The 17,403-nt window shown below is 38.0% G+C and overlaps 1 protein-coding gene across 1 annotated transcript; it reads left to right on the top strand.

The window, feature by feature from the left end:
- Positions 1–1,443: 1,443 nt before the first annotated feature.
- LOC127447380 (gap junction gamma-1 protein) lies at positions 1,444–16,129 on the top strand. The gene is made up of 3 exons (XM_051709222.1): positions 1,444–1,630; positions 12,371–13,526; positions 14,270–16,129. The coding sequence occupies exons 2-3, from the start codon at positions 12,401–12,403 to the stop codon at positions 14,281–14,283; spliced, it is 1,140 nt and encodes a 379-aa protein (XP_051565182.1). The 5' UTR covers positions 1,444–1,630; positions 12,371–12,400; the 3' UTR covers positions 14,284–16,129.
- The last annotated feature ends 1,274 nt before the right edge of the window (positions 16,130–17,403 follow it).

The raw sequence follows: 17,403 nt of genomic DNA, 5'->3' as shown, positions 1-17,403 counted from the left end.
ATGTTTCCAAAGCCAAAACTGGTTTATCCAAATTCTTTGCAACGCCATTAAAGTTAGATGAATTTTCTGTCTCTGCATATGATTTTTAATTTAAGATTACAGGACATAGGCCTATGATGAAAACACACTTAAACACAAGCACAGGGCCCACAAGAGGATGTTCCCCTCCCTTACAGCCTCATTCTGTGAAAAAGTGCAATGGAGGAAGGATCTTAAATCGCAATAACTTCCGAGCACCATCCTCAGCAGGAAAAAGGAAAGATGTTGGATGCACACACAAAGATATATTACATCCATCTAGTCCTTACATGTATATTATCTCTTCCTCTTTCTTTTTTTATTTTCTTTTGTATAAAAAGAAGTTATTCATTGGCAATGGATTGTCTTGATTAAATAAATACATACTTTGTTAACATACTATAAGGTGTTTGAATAGCTTGTTTGTATGGCTGAACAAGACTTTTCAAGTTTGTACCATGCACTGAGAAAATGGCAAGGAGTGGCTGGTATAGATTTGCCTTATTAACATCTCATGACAAACTGAGAAAAAAAAAAAAAAAAAGAAAAAAAAATTGGTAATGAGTTTATAGCCTACTTACCTAGAAATGCGAGTGATTTATCTAGTTTGGTTCTTTTTGTCCACCAGGTTTATTGCCTTTCCCAAAAAAAGTAAAATTATAGTAACAGTTAAACAAGGAAAGAGTGGCATAAAAAATACACACAAAGGGCCTTATTTATGAAACACAAGCAGAACGAATTTCTGAGTAAATCGTTAATGAATCAATTTTTACACAAATTGCCCTATTGAATTAAATGTGTCAATTCAATGAGAATGGTTTACGAATGGTTTACACAGAAATCTATTCCATTTATGTTTCATGTATAAGACCATTTAATGAAATAAAGCTGCAGGCAAGGTGGCAGGGTCAAAAATTAACCTGGGCACATGGCAATAAAAGCCACCAAAAGTGACAGAAAAAGTGTTTTTCTCTGATTTTATCTGTTATCTTACATTTGATGTTTCAAATGCCACAGGAAGTGACAAAATATTCATTTTCTCATATTTTACCTGTTATCTAACATTTGATATTTCATCTTGTACATTTGAAAAATACAACTTTAACATTTTATAGGTCATAGCCAAATCTGAGCAGATTGAAAATGCATTTTATTTAATTGAAATATTTGACATAAATGGACAACATAGTGTTTTATATGTTTAGTAAAAAAAAAAAAAAAATGTTTTACATTTCTCCAAAATATACAATAACTCGGATTTTTAGGGTTTCAAATCAGGAATGTGACAGGAGAGTAGTACATGAACTACAAATCCTGACACTGATGATAATATATCGGGTTTCAGACTCAGGCCCCTGAAGTGGGCGGGGTAAGCAGACGGAGGCGGGAGCAGCAGCAGCACATTTCGGGAGTCTTTGTCCTCCTCACGCTATATGAACCCCGACTGCGTGCGGGAGGAAGATACACATGCTGCTAAACCGAATGGGTTAATAAAGAGTGTGGCTTTCATCATCCAGCAGCTGACCAAGGGATGCGGTGATATTTTATGCGCTGGTACGAACTCTTAAGAAGGACGTTGTTGGCGGGAAAGTGTGGAAGTCTACTCAACGAGGTATGCTTTTCCCGCTCTTGAGCGTTGACGCGACTAACGGATTTTTGGTGTTGTCTGGTGCACCCACATAACGTGTTTATGGTTCCAAAAAGCCACTTCGCGGCTTTATCGAAGTTTATAGGCATATTATTTCACATATCATACCGATTAAGTTGAAATTGTGTCCGTTTTTCCTCACTGAGCTCGTTTTAAAGGAATTATCGTGTGTATTTTGCGTCACTCGGAGAACAATAGTTAACTTACGCGCAGCTGGACGGGATCTCGTGCAACTGTAGAGGAATTTCGTAACTGCCTTAGCACGGTCTCCAAAACCATCTCTTTTGTGGTCGTTAGGAAGTCGTTATCACGTTCTTCGGTAATTGGTGTTGAAGGACAACCTGGTTTTTGCTTTTCGCCAGGCGCGAAATGATTCACTTTAGGTAGCGTGCGCGCGCCCGCATCGACACGTTGCGCGAGAGACTCGAACGTTTATCGAAATGTTGAACTATCACGTAAATGTATTGTGTACATTTTCTTGAATTTTACGTAATATGTTTTTTTATTACACCTGCCTGTAACGATGCTTCTCCATCAACCCTAGTCACAGATCAAATTAGGGGCAACAATGTACGTTTTCTAACTTTGGCCATTTGTATAAGAATATTTCAGAGTTGTTTCGCTAAACGCCCATCAACCTCGAGCCCTCGTTGTTTAGTCCACCAGAATTATCCATAAACCCGCCAAAATAACGTCATAAATTTTATTCTCTGAATTAAATAATATTCTAAATTCTGAGTGGATTCTCACACCTGTAGGATATATATTCCACCACGTGTCCCAGTTTCGGTTCTGAACTTGGGTAATTGGGTATACTGAATGTATTTATTTCTTATGCAGTATAGAAGTTTGTTTTATTTTATGATGTTACAAATTAATCAAACATTGTCACTGCTATTTTTGCCCCTCAGTTTTAACCAGTGTTTGGTAAGTTACTAAAAAGGAAAAAAAAAGTAATTGCTAACTACTAATTACATCTTCTACAGTGTAATTAGATTACTGTACTAATTACTCTGTCTGAAAAGTAATTGCATTACTAATTACTTTCTAAAACCCTTATCAACTTCAACCAGATGAAAAATACAAGTATACAAGCTGTTCTTTTAATTCTTTGAATTAAATCACAAAATCAAAAATTATTTATGAACTGGCCAAAGAATTGAAGGGGGCAGCGTTAAATTAGAAGACATATATTTTATCATTAGATGTTAAATTTCGATTTTAAATTCACTGTTATTTTATATAGGATTGCTCTACAGTCTATACAGTATTTAATGAAATTACATCAGAAGTAACTAATGAAATTTAGAGTAATCTCCTGCTTTACTTTTTTCAAAAGTAATTTAATTACATTAATTAGTTACTTAGTAATGCATTGCACCCAACGTTTTAACCTCCATAAGACATTTAATCAGGACTTGGGGCAAAATGCCTCTGTTGGACAAATGTCTAGCAATTGGTATTTCTTAATATCTTATTTTTAGGGCTTTATGAGTAATAGGTTAACTGCCTCTGCAGACACTCTATGTGCAAATAAAGTTGTTTTTTGGATGAATGATAACCTTTAGCTGAAGTTGTAAACACTGGAAAAATGCCCTTATAAATGTAAAAGGTAATTCCAGGGGGGCATTTAAAGTTGGTTACTTTTCACTGCATATAGCTGCTGTTTTTGGATTTTTTTTTACTTATTTGTTTATAAATGATTTTGGTTTTGAGTTTAGCACCAGTCTCCTCTCCTTCCTCCGAGCAGGAGGACTCTGGATTGTATCGCTAATTACTTTTTCAGATGTTTCTGCAAAGCCAATCTGTTCTATGAGAGTGCCTGTCTTGTAATGGTTACTCTGTGTGGCATTGCTTGACTTCAGGAAGAGGTGGATGAGGTTTGAGGTAGTGCTGAGGATTAGGGTTCTCTCAGTCTTTCTGCAACCTGAAAAGTTGAGCACCGTTCAAAATGAACTCTCAAACTTGTGAGATGAGCACTTTAAAACATGAGCGTTTAAGCCAATTCCTGCTGTTTTGAATCTTTTATTTACTATTAGCACTACCACTCTGGAATTTTACATTTGTAATTTTCAGGTCTGGACAAGTCATGGAAATTGGTGAAAATCTTATAGGATTATTCAGGGTTTCAATACAAATTAAGCTCAATCGACAGCATTTGTGGCATAATGGTGATTTACACAAAGATACATTTAGACTTGTGAAATGCAAAAATTTGTGCTACAGTGAGGTACTTGCAATGGACAGGGCTCCAGACTGCGACTAAAATGGTCGCAAATGCGACCAAAAATAATTGATTGCGACAATTGTAAAATCTAGTTACCATTGGCAACAGCCAGGTTGTGTGCATTCATATGCCGTTTAGACAGATATCATCTTGAGTTATTGAATTCATCTTTAGAGCGCGCATCACTAATGTGTCAAGCTGCTTTTCACCCGTTCTCGCTGCACCGCACGCAACAGCAAACCCAGTGCGAGAGAGTCGTGACCAAATGACTCTTTTGAACTGGATCTTTTTCATGAATTGGATCTTTCATGAATCACCCGAAAATAACTGAGGGTTTGAACTCGGGAGATCGGGTTAGCAGTTTCAATCAGATTCACTTTCTCAGCGAATCAGCCGTCAGTGAGCTCACAACTCGGAGCGCAGACATTTCAAAATAAGAGTCCCATGTGTATTTTGGGTTTCTCTACAGTTAAAAGTCCTGTATTGTGTACAATTATTTTCTTTTTTTTTTTTCTGGTAATTATTGATTTGGGATTGGAGTAGCACAATAATTGCATCTGAGATTTCATTCAATTTTCACTCTTGTAGTCCTTGTCTGGGGCCATCAGTAAAGAAAGACTAAGGCAATATTTTAAAACAATACAAATTTTATATATATATATATATATATATATCTTGACATCTATTACACCAGGTGCAAACATTCATTGGTGCTCTAGAAGGTAACGCACTACTGTATGCATACTATATGTAAAAATCTGTAGATTCTGAAGAGCAGTTCTAAATAAATCTTCTCTTATATTTCTGTAAATTATGAAAGGGGTGTGAACATTTGAGGCAAAAGTAAATGCAAACTTAACTATATATATTGTTTATTAAATCTTCAGTGAATGGGTTATAAGCTGACTTCCTTTTCATTTGCTTTCTATCTTGTTTCTGAACCGCAATCTAAATCGACAGAATCTGTGATTTGGGTACTAAAAACAGCCATTTGGCTCCTTAATTTTTCAGTTTAGGAGCCAATGGCTCAAAGTCATTTCTTTTGTAGTCTGGAGCTCTGATGGAAGTGAATGGAACCAATCTGTGTAAATTATATATAATTAAATATTATTATATAATACTCCCCGTTACACAAGTATAGCCACAAGATATAAACATTGTGCATTTTAGTGTGATAAAATCGCTTACGGTTTCTGTGTAATTATATCCAAATTTACAATTTCGTTGCCATGTAAATCCAGATTAGTAGTCTGCCACAAACTACAATTTAAACAGCTTTACAGTGCTCATAATACATGGTTTTATCAGAAGAATTAATGTGTGCTTCTATAAAATTTAAACCCAAAAATAAACTGGCCCTATTCACTTCCATTGTAAGTGCCTCACTGTAACCTTAACCCCCCCCAAACTACACAGTACCAGGTACAAAAGTCTGTCACTAATTTTAATTAAATATTGATAATAAAGTACAAAATCAGGCATATGTAGTATCGTTTGAAAGCGTATGTCTACTTTCCTGATAACATTTGCTACATAAAGTAACATTAAGTCCTTAAAGAAAAGGAGGGTTGATGTTGACTGAGCTTTACTTGTGTTGAACCAGCAATATTCCTTGAAGTCATGGAAAAGTTATTTAGCTTTAAAGTTAATATAGATTACATTTTTTTCTTTTTTTTTCTAGTTTAGCTCTACTCTAAAATACTGCCAGGCTAGGTATTCTTTGAGTGCTTGTCTAGAGTAAAACTTGCTCACAAACCAGCCTAATATCAGTGTCTGTTGAAGGTTGTGTTGTAGACATTTGCACACCAGTAAGTATGGAAATTTAACTCTGTTAGTTCCAAAGATAGGTTACCTGACATATACAATCCCAAACAGTCTCTTTGAAATGATTTAAGTCCTTATCCAATAATCCGAAACTACTGGAAAGGTCATGGCAGTTCATTAGTCAAAAAGAGTGGGAACCCTGTAAGATCTACTAGCAAGGTGGAATGTTCTAAGTGGAGACCCAGCTGATGTGTAATTTGAGGGCCAACTGGGCACCGTCTGTGGAATGTTGCAAATGACAACCACACAATTGTAATGCTGGCTGCAATCGGATATGTCTCCATTGTACATATAGTACAAATTACAGTGATTTGACGACTCCGAATGCAGAGACTACAACAGCTTGATTCTCACGTTATGCAACTGTCTTTAACAAAACCCTGGACAGAAGTTGTTGCCAGCACTTTTCCACAAGTTCCTTTAGCTATTTAGTAAAATGTAGGCTTGGACCAGAGTGAGAGCCTGTCTTCGCAGATGTTTCAATAAGTTCACACATGCCTGAAGAACCTTATATTTACTTGGTGGAGCTGTTGAGGATTCCACAGCTTTGAGTAGACCTGTGGTTGACTCCATCTTACTGTTTTAGAAAAAAAACAGTTTGACTCCAGTTTATGTCCAAACGACTTTGGTCAAATGTTTTTTATTTGCTGTCCAAATGATGTGTTGTCCATAAGAGCTGACTCGTCCACGGTATCTTGAAGGACTTTGGCTATCTAGAATGTGGAATTAAAAATATTTCAGGTTTAAAGAGGTCCCATGCTGTCATGCTCAAGCATAAGAGGAACCAAATGTTTTAAAGTAGGTGCTACACCACAGGGGTCGGGAAACACTATGGTGGTAAATGCCTCATTCAACTGCTGTATTTGTACTCTTATAGCTTTTTTTTTCTTCAAAGGGTCTTTCCTGATTTTTAACCTAATTTTTTGTGGTCCTTTTTGAAGAATTTTCAGATTTGTTTTATTTTGGCTTTATGACTGAAATATAATCCTGTTTTAGCATTTTGCTCATTTTATAGGCCTGGGTGCAAAGCAAGACAAATTTAAGCACTACATTTTCCATGAATGCACGCTTCATGCATTTTATGACATTGAATTTTGTATGTATCTTTATAAAAGATGTGCAGAGGAATATAATCAATTGGGTGAATGTGAAATGTTTAGTAGTATTTGGTTAATGGTATGTGTTGAATATATATAAAATGGTTCTACAATTAAGATTTCACAGCTGACTTGAGGTTTCTGCAAGGTTCAGATGAGGCATAAAGGAAAAAAGATTTTGCGCCATCTAGTGTTTTTGTCCTGATTAAACAGTAGTTGGCTAACACTAAACACTTTAGTTACACTAAACTTTCAGCTTTATGACCAGTGTTTGGTAAGTTACTTTAAAAAAGGAAGCCACTACTGATTACTAAATACTTTTGGGAAATTGTAATTAGATTACTAATTACTTCATCTGGAAATTAATTAGATTACTAATTAAGTTACTTTCTAAAACCAATCAAACCTGTGGGGGAAAAAAAACAAATGTGACACTAATAGTTCTTTTAGTACTTTTTAATATTGACTGAAATATTAACCAAATTACAGCAATATGACAGACAGAAACTTGGCTAAAGAGATCCAATGCATTTCTAAAAATGCAACTCTCAAATATGCTGTAGTAGTATCTTAAGGTGTAGGTGTGTGCACACGCTATCTACAACCTTAGCTGTTTGCGGCATTTGTGTACAGTAAGCTTGTTTACCCAGGGCTCCAGACTAACTTCTTTTACTAAGAGCACTGTAGCCCCTAACTGAATTTTAAGGGCACAGGCAGAAAATTTAGGGGCGCACACCTTAAATCGACCTGCAATGCTATTATTCACATTTTCCCCATTTTAACTGTATTACTGATAAATGCTATGGTAATAAATACAGAAACTACAATGTGCTGTTTTATTTTAGTTCAGTCACATTTTAACTGAATGGTGCTTAAATGCACATTCAGAAATGTAAACAAAGTATTATTACTGTCATTACAGTGCAAAAACCAAAACAAATGCATTAAATGTAAACATTTAACAACAGTTCAATCATTGTGGTACCTACAAATGATATATTTTAGGCAAAAAAAAAAAAAAAAAAACCAGCACAAACTGTTTCCTTATTGTAGTAATTTCTGGCATATTTGTATAAGTGACTGTGTTATTTTGAGTAAGTACTAAACTGGAGTCAAATTATTTGCTTTATCAGCTACTGTAGTTAACATACCTTGAGCATGTGCATGCTGGACTTCCATGTGACTAATCAAAATATTCGTTGGTTTCGCTTGTTGCAGGATCCTTGCGTATACTATTTCACATTCTTTAGTTGAAACATCCGTATCATCATCGATCATAAATGAGAGATATGTGGCATCCTTAATCTTCTCATGGGTCTTCTGTTTGAGTGAATCTGCAATAGCGCCAATGAATTGCACACATGCTGTGTCGTTACTGTATGTAGGATTAACTTTTACACTGTTCTTTCAACAATTCAATGTGACCCTTGAATTTGGTGAATGGTATTTCCTGCTTAGCTTAGGCTGTGTTGAATTTCACTACCATTTCAGCCTCATCAGATGACTGAACGGTAGCTTCCTGCCTGCGAAATGTTACTGGAAGTGGCGATGCCGTTTCATTTGTGTATCTGTCTCAGCATATTTATGTTTTAAGCTGCTGTTGTGCTTCATTAAGGTGTCGTGTTTAAACTGTGCGGTGCCAGTTGCCTCTTCAAACTTGGTTTTCCCCGCATGTCGTGGACCACTTCTAGTGCAGTAGATACAGTTCATGGTGTTTGTTTTTGCTAAATCTAAGCCGTGTAAACTCCCTCAGCCACTCCTGTCGGAAACGGTGTGTTCTTGCCTTTTTCACTACGGCCTCTTCTGACTCTAACTCGTCGACCTCTACAATTTGCTGCTCTGAAGGGCCTGGCTCTGGTATAGGAGGAGCCGTAGATGGAAAAAATGCATCAGTGGTTCGTTTTGCCATGGTTGACTTTTACGGACAATGAGTGTGATGCCACGAAAGCGAGACACACGAGTGTAGATGACGTTACCCACACCGTTGACTAATCACTCACAGACCCAACTCCGGCAGACTCGCTCCCTCCTCGTTTTTCAACATGAAATAAAAAAAAATGCCGTCAAATTTGCAGGTCGCACATGTGCGAGTAGTTGGAAAAAAAAATACTCGCTCTGTCTCAAAAAAATGGTTGCAGTCTGGAGCCCTGTTACCTGTGTTGGTGTAAAAGACAGAAAAAGAATACTAATGAACTGAAAACCCATTTGCAGACCGCTTTGATAGTAAATCCATTGTGTATTTGAATGCTTGTTTACTTTCAGTGTGCATATACAGGTTTGCTTGTGTGTTGCATCATGCATGTTTGTGTGTACATGTGCAGCATGTGTTTACACAGCTTTACAGCGAGTGGATTATTTCTGCCTCTCTGCTTGTGCTCGGGCGAATTGAGTATCCTTTATTACTTGCGCATCTGTAACGCTATAGCATTGTTTTGTTTTGTGTACAATACATAAAGAACTTAAGGCTGTTTGCTTGGCGACAATTTTTTTTTCAAGATGTCGTTCTGCAAATGATCCCACATTGTGAGCGAAATATCCCTCTGTCTGACGGCAAGAGCGCTGTTTTCCATATACACCTGAAACCGATCCCCTCTCCTCCCACGGCAGCTGCAGAGGGACACCCAATGGGGCGAAGCGCAGATATTTAAGGAGGATTTGTCAGCGGCCCAGCCTTGCGTGCCTCAGCCAGGGCTGGGAGCATGCTGACACCGAGCTCGCTGAGGTTGATTGTGATCGGATAAACTTGAAACACTTCACTTTCGTTTTCAATTTGTATAAACAACTACACTCCGCTGCGTCCATAGTAAAACAGCTCACTCATCTGCCATCGCCTCGATACGTGTCCTCAATGCCATGTTGGTTTGTTAGAGCGCATGCTCATTAGTTGACACAGCAGCAAGCAAGTACCAACATAGGAACATAATACATTTTAAAATGCATTCTACTTCATATTGTTTTAGCAATAAATGTGTAATCCAAGTAACTTAATTTCATTCATGTCTGTAACTGAAATCAGATTACTTATTTTAAGTAACGTTACATTACTGCATTACCGCAAAATCTATTCAGATTACAGTAACTCGTTACTTTGTAACAAGTTACAACCAACAATGTTTATGACAGAGCAACCAAGCAAGTACCTTTTAGCAAAAACTTCTGGTTAGACACTAGGGCTGGGCGATATGTAAAATATTTTAGAGATAATTGCCTTAAAATATCGTATTACATCGTCAACCCCCCTGCCGAGGGTCGGTGAATGTTTTACTTTATTGATTTTGGTTTAAAATTGTAATTACAAAAGAAAAGCATAAGACATTTCTAAATTCAAATTGTACTTTAAATGAAAAAAGCAATAAAATAAGTGATCAAAAAATTCTTATTTAACCACCTCCCCAAATCAAAACATTTACTGTCTCCAACGGCTCTGCGTGCCAACCGTGAGGAAATAAAGCGCATTAAACTCGCAGCACCTCCTAATATGATCGGAGATAATTTGCAGCATTCTCATAGACAACATTATTCTTGCAAACAGTTTTCAGACGGAGGGGAGAAAAAAAGAGTGAAAACTCTACATGCGCTTGTTCCACATGACAGGCTCATGCTGCACGCCTCTGAACAAACAGTGAATCAGACACTAGCACTGACGGCTTTTCTGTTGTCTGTTCTTAAATATTATAAAGTGTGTTTCTTCAAGCACATGTCTTTGTGACTAATAGCATTTTTTGTCATGTGTCACTTCGAGGTGTCTTACAGGTCGTCCGCCTGTTGCGGGTAGATGAGCAAAATTACCCGTGTATGAAATGCATTTGGACGAGGAGCTTGTGAACTGAATTCAGCCTCTTCATATTTTGCAGTGGCGGTTGCTAGTTTCACACCTTGGCCACTGATTAATATATTTGGCGACTTCCCTGATCCATGGTTTTGCCATTTCCCAGTATTGTCGATCATCATCTGTTCGCAATCTGCATTGGGATTTTAAGACATCGCCCAGCCTTATTAGACACATGAGAAATTTGTACCTGTTGGATTTCGTGTGTGTGTAAATATATATATATATGTGTGTGTGTGTGTGTGTGTAAACTCAGCAAAAAAAAGAAACGTCCTCTCACTTTCAACTGCTTTTATTTTCAGCAAACTTAATGTGTAAATATTTGTATGAATATAAAAAGATTCAACTACTAAGACATAAACTGAACGAGTTTCACAGACATGTGACTAACAGAAATGGAATAATGTGTCCTTGAACAAAGGGGGGGTCCAAATCAAAATTAACAGAGTATCTGGTGTGGCCACCAGCTGCATTAAGTACTGCAGTGCATCTCCTCCTCATGGACTGCACCAGATTTGCCAGTTCTTGCTGTGAGATGTTACCCCACTCTTCCACCAAGGCACTTGCAAGTTCCTGGACATTTCTGGGGGGAATGGCCCTAGCCCTCACCCTCTGATCCAACAGGTCCCAGACATGCTCAATGGGATTGAGATTCGGGCTCTTTGCTGGCCATAGCAGAACACTGACATTCCTGTCTTGCAGGAAATCGTGCACAGAACGAGCAGTATGGCTGGTGGCATTGTCATGCTGGAGGGTCATGTCAGGATGAGCCTGCAGGAAGGGTACCACATGAGGGAGGATGTTGTCTTCCCTGTAACGCGCAGCGTTGAGATTGCCTGCAATGACAACAAGCTCAGTCCGATGATGCTGTGACACACCGTCCCAGACCATGACAGACCTTCCCCCTCCAAATCGATCCCGCTTTAGATTACAGGCCTCGGTGTAACACTCATTCCTTCAATTAACGTGAGTTCGTCCATCACCCCTGGTGAGACAAAAGCGCAACTTGTCAGTGAAGAGCACTTTTTGCCAGTCCTGTCTGGTCCAGCGAAGGTGGGTTTGTTCCCATAGGCGACGTTGTTGCCGGTGATTGTCTGGTAAGGACCTGCCTTACAACAGGCCTACAAGCCCTCAGTCCAGCCTCTCTCAGCCTATTGCAGACAGTCTGAGCACTGATGGAAGGATTGTGCATTCCTGTGCAGGTGTTGTTACACTTTGTCTGCCATGTGAGGATGATCAGGTGTCCTTCCTGTCTCCCTGTAAGTGCTGTCTTTGGCGTCTCACAGTACGGACATTGGAATTTATTGCCCTGGCCACATCTGCAGTCCTCATGCCACCATGCAGCATGCCTAAGGCATGTTCACGCAGATGAGCAGGGATCCTGGGCATCTTTGTTTTGGTGTTTTTCAGAGTCAGTAGAAACGTCTCTTTAGTGTCCTAAGTTTTTATAACTGTGACCTTAATTGCCTACCGTCTGTAAGCTGTTAGTGTCGTTATGACCGTTCCACAGGTGCATGTTCATTAATTGTTTATGGTTCACTGAACAAGCATGGAAAACATTGTTTAAACCATTTACAATAAAGATGTGTAAAGTTATTTGGATTTTTACAAAATTCTTTAAAATACAGTGTCCTGAAAAAGGGACATTTTTTGCTGAGAGAGAGAGAAAGTGTATTTTTGGTGCAGTTTTGAATGATGAGTAATAGTCATTTGATGTTCTCTTACAGCACTGAGAAGGCAGTTCTTCTAGAAGCACCATGAGCTGGAGTTTTCTTACACGGCTGTTGGATGAGATCTCCAACCACTCCACTTTTGTGGGCAAGATCTGGCTCACGTTATTTATCATCTTCCGCATCGTGTTGACTGTAGTGGGGGGAGAATCGATATACTACGATGAACAGAGCAAATTCATTTGCAACACCCAGCAACCTGGATGTGAGAATGTCTGCTATGATGCATTTGCACCCCTCTCTCATGTCCGGTTCTGGGTTTTTCAGATTATCTTGATTACAACCCCCACTATTATGTACCTGGGCTTCGCTATGCACAAGATTGCTCGCTTGGCAGATGATGAGTACAAACCACGGAACAGGAAACACATCCCCATGGTCAACCGCGGAGCCAACCGTGATTACGAGGAGGCGGAGGACAACGGTGAGGAAGACCCGATGATGTCAGAGGAGATCTTGCCAGAGAAAGAGAAGACACCTGAGAAGCCCGCCGTCAAACACGATGGACGGCGAAGAATTAAGCGTGACGGGCTCATGAAGGTCTACATACTGCAGCTCTTTTCACGGATTATTTTCGAGGTGGGCTTTCTCTTTGGCCAGTATATCCTATATGGTTTTGAGGTTGCCCCCTCGTATGTGTGCACACGCAGCCCATGCCCGCACACAGTGGATTGCTTTGTTTCACGTCCGACAGAGAAAACCATCTTCTTGCTGATCATGTATGCTGTGAGTTGTCTCTGCTTGTCTCTCACAGTGCTGGAGATTCTTCATTTAGGCATCAGTGGAATCCGTGATGCTTTCCGGCGGCGTGCACGACATCACAGTGTTGCACACCCACGTGGCGCCATATGTGGACAGGTGCCCACGGCCCCACCTGGTTACCACACTGCCCTGAAGAAGGACAAATTGTCCATGGGAATGAAACCGGAGTATAACCTGGACTCGGGTCGGGAGTCTCTAGGTGACAACACATCAAGAGATATTGACCGCATTCGTAGACATCTCAAACTGGCTCAGCAACACCTGGATCTGGCCTATCAGAATGGAGAGAGCAGTCCTTCACGCAGCAGCAGCCCAGAGTCCAACGGCACCGCTGTTGAGCAGAATAGACTCAACTTCGCTCAGGAGAAGCAAGGAACCACATGTGAAAAAGGTGAGGCAAAATAATTTGTTTTAGCAATAGCTTACCATTTTATTAAAGTCTCAAGGAATAGTTCACCTGAAAATAAGTTTTGTCATTATTTACTCGCCCTCATGTCTTTCCAACCCATTATGCTTTTATTTGTTATGTAATGTAAAAAGAAAATTTAAGAATCCTCACACACCTCTCTTCTGTAAATCACAGTTCATGGTGACCACAGCTGTCAAGCTCTTAAAAGCCCAAAATAAACACCATAGAAATACCATTAAAATAGTCCAAACAACTTGTGCTCTATAAAAGGAGATTATTGGTGAATAAAGGCTTAATAGGTCTGTTCCTCACACAAAGCTGTTGTATGGATACAAAAGACTGCCTGTTACACTCTGCTTGTTTGTCAAAACTTTAACAGTCAAGCGCACATTGAATAGGCCGGTAAGAAAAACGGTCAAAGTGTTTACATGTGACGCAAAACCAGGGCAATGGGCAAAAATCTAAATGTGCTGATCTATTTATTCTTAAGCTGTTTATGACCATATCCATATAAAGGAATACTGACATGACCTTACAAGCATAATGGATGTAAGATTGTGAATGTAAACGCTCAAAGAGGACGAGTAAATAATGGCCTAATTTTCTTTTTTGGTTGAACGGTTCCTTTTTGTTTTCTCGAACAATCAATTGCAAAACACTGGAGGAAGTAAATGTAAAGCATTTTGTGTTTTTACGGATTTTTTTTTTTTCCCCCTCTCTCTTAGGGATCCGCGCTTGAGTGAGAACAGGGACCATCATCTGCTTTCTTGTACAGAGAAGCACTCCACCTGTGGTTGGCATTGCTCATCTGGGAAAGTGGACCGCATCTACGTTTGTGTATTTTATGTTTGGCTGCTCTAAAAGGGTTGTGAAGCAACTTGAGACTGAGTTGAGCATGTGTGTTCGTGCACACTGGTGAATTAGTGAGAACATGCCATGCAGTATTATGGCAAGCGAATGCCAAGTTAAAATCTCAAAAGCGGCATCTCACCAGCCAGTTATACTTGACACCAGCCAGTCTGCCTGATACTCCAAAGTGCCCAAAAGCTAGTTAGGAAGATGGCAAGCTTTAAGAACTCCTAGGCGACTGTGCAATGTCTTTATCTCCTCTCTTCATATCTCTTTTTTTTTTCTTTTTTTTTTTTCTTCTTCTTACGAAAATAAATCAGTGGTTCTTCCATTTTGTTTACCACACTTCTAAAGTGCCAAGTGTTGCATCTCAAATGCCTTAAATCTTAAAACTGGAGTTTACATGAATCCTGTCATTCCAAAATGAGATGTATAAGCAAGTGTAAAACCACAGTTTAATGTAGATTTATGCCTGTTGTAGTTTAGAACAGTTCTGTGTTTTTCAGTAGTGGATCACAATTGTTGTATATTTGTGTTTGTGGACTAGACGGGGCTCCTGTCATTTAAAGGGTAGTTCGCCCTAAAATTTAAATTCTGTCATTTAATTACCCTCATGGTTTCAAACCTGTATGTCTTTCTTCCATGGAACACAAAATTAGATTTTTGCCAGAATGTTTGCCTCGGGGGGTAGGATGCAATGAAAGTGTACATGGAGGCTTGTATTCTGCATTACATCTCCTTTTGTGTTCCATGGAAGAAAGACATACAGGTTTGGAATGACATGATGGTGAATTAGTAAGGGCAGAATTAAACAATTTTTGGATGAACTATCCCTTTTGAGAGGACTGAATATTTGGTGCCATACGTGTTTGGCCTGTGCGTTTGGATCTCATAAACGGAGTCCTCATTTAGCTGTATTAACTGGACAGCGGTAAACTGGAAAGGCCTGAGGTACTAGCAGTTGCAGTCTCTCTCAGTTTTTGTGACTGAGCATTGCATCGCATCTGGAACCCTAAAGTCATTTTGTGATGCCTTTTGTCCAAATGAACAAAATGGAAACCTGGAAAATGCTTGAAAACTTGAAACTTAATTATTGTCCTACATGGAGGCTTTTGATGTTGTTGCATATTGTGTTAATTTGTTGTATATGAGAAGTGTTGCTAACTGTACCACTCTATTTTGAGGAGGCTTCTCTGTAAACAACAATAGTTCCAGGTTTGTTTTTGTTTTTTTGTTTTTTTTACTGCTTTTGTTACATTTTCTGAACCTTTTGGCTTGCAACTATGAGAGGTACACCCAATATTTGGAGAATGTCTAAATGTTTTTCTGTAGATGCAATTGAAAGCACTAGTAAAGGATGTTTCAATTATTTCACAACTTGCATTTTGTTTATTTTCTCCATTTCTAAAAGAGAATTTATACCATCTTATGTCTCTAAGATCATTTACCAATTTCAGTGTGTATTTTTGCCTCTATGCAAATACAAATCATAAGATGGTTCAAATGGAGTCTAAGTGAATGCGGTTTACTTTTTGTAATAGCAATATCTCAACTGAACCATAACTGAGAGCCTAATATTTTATACATTAAGTACATAAACAATGCAATCTGTCATCTTTCAACAGCCAGGTTTTCCAACTTTTTGAAACTTTCAGCATCTCAATTTGTTTACATTTTCCAATGTTTTTGTACGTTTTTGTAAAAAAGGTATTTTGTGATATGTCAAAATAAACATTTGAAATACATTTTTATTTGTGCCTTGTTCATTTTTCCTTTGTTACAAAGTCTTAAGCACCTTGAAGTTGCTCTTGGATAGTGATTTTTTTTTTTTTTTTTTTTTTTTTATAAATTTTATTTATATGTTGCTCCCAAAAGCTGCTCAAACAGTGAAATTCCTTAAATTAACCAAGTTCAATACTGGGTGAATTTTTAATTTCACTGTATATGTGTGCATTGCTTTTGTTAAATAATATTAGCCTATATCACACATTGAAAATTGGCCACCCAACTCTATCAGTATTTGCATCTACCATTGAAACTCGCATTGGTTGACAACCAGCATTATGGTAAATGTGTTTGTTTCTTAAATGTAGTAATAATTTGGATAAATCAGCCTGAGTAATGGAGAAAGTTACATAAAATGTCTTATGAACACATTAATGTCATTGTAGTACAAAGAATAAAAAACTTGAATATTGAACTTGCTAGATAAGAGTCGTCAGAAGACCTATTGTCTACATGTACAAGGAATCTTCTGATATATAAATGTTCTTGGCAGACAAAACTTTAGTATCTTGAGTTTATATATCAATTTGGATAATACCGTATACTGTGGGTGACAAAATACTTGGGGAGCTCAAGTTTCACACAAGGAGAAGTGAGGTATTTTTAAAGATTACTTTCATAATCTGTTTTCAAATCTTAAACTTAATCCAGAAGTTAATGAGAACAAATTATTTGTGTTTGTGCTTATTTGTCAATTTTACAATAAGGTTCCATTAGTTAATAACATTAGTTAGCGTGAACTAACAATGAACAATACTTTTACAGCAAGTTAATTTCAAAATATAATACAATTTTAAAGACAAAAGTTGTATATGTTAACATTAATGCACTATGAACTAACATGAACTAATAATTAACATTCATATGTTTATTAACATTAACAAAGATTAATAAATGCTGTATAACCATATTGTTTATTGTTAGTTTATGATACCTAATGCATTTACTTGTTAACAAATGGAATCTTATTTTAAAGTGTTACTGCTTATTTTTAATGTACTTTGTAACCACAGTGTTGCATTAAAGGGATAACCTTGCAGAGTATAACACTTATCTGAGTTCAGAGTCTATGTGATGAAAACTTAACAACTGCCATAAACTGTACAGCTAATTTGATTAAAGTTAAATTGCATGATTGTGACACTGATATGTATGCCTCTCAGATTATCAGTTGTGCCTATAAAGCGCTTTGGAAATTCTTCTCTTGTCACACACTGTTGTGACA

Source organism: Myxocyprinus asiaticus, chromosome 10 (assembly GCF_019703515.2).
Source record: "Myxocyprinus asiaticus isolate MX2 ecotype Aquarium Trade chromosome 10, UBuf_Myxa_2, whole genome shotgun sequence".
NCBI classification, from domain to species: domain Eukaryota; kingdom Metazoa; phylum Chordata; class Actinopteri; order Cypriniformes; family Catostomidae; genus Myxocyprinus; species Myxocyprinus asiaticus.
The sequence above is the reverse complement of the archived record's forward strand: the minus strand, read 5'-3'. Positions and strand labels throughout refer to the sequence as shown.

Coding starts and splice junctions, on each gene's coding strand:
- LOC127447380 (XM_051709222.1), top strand. CDS start 12,401: ATGAGCTGGAGTTTTCTTACACGGCTGTTGGATGAGATCTCCAACCAC.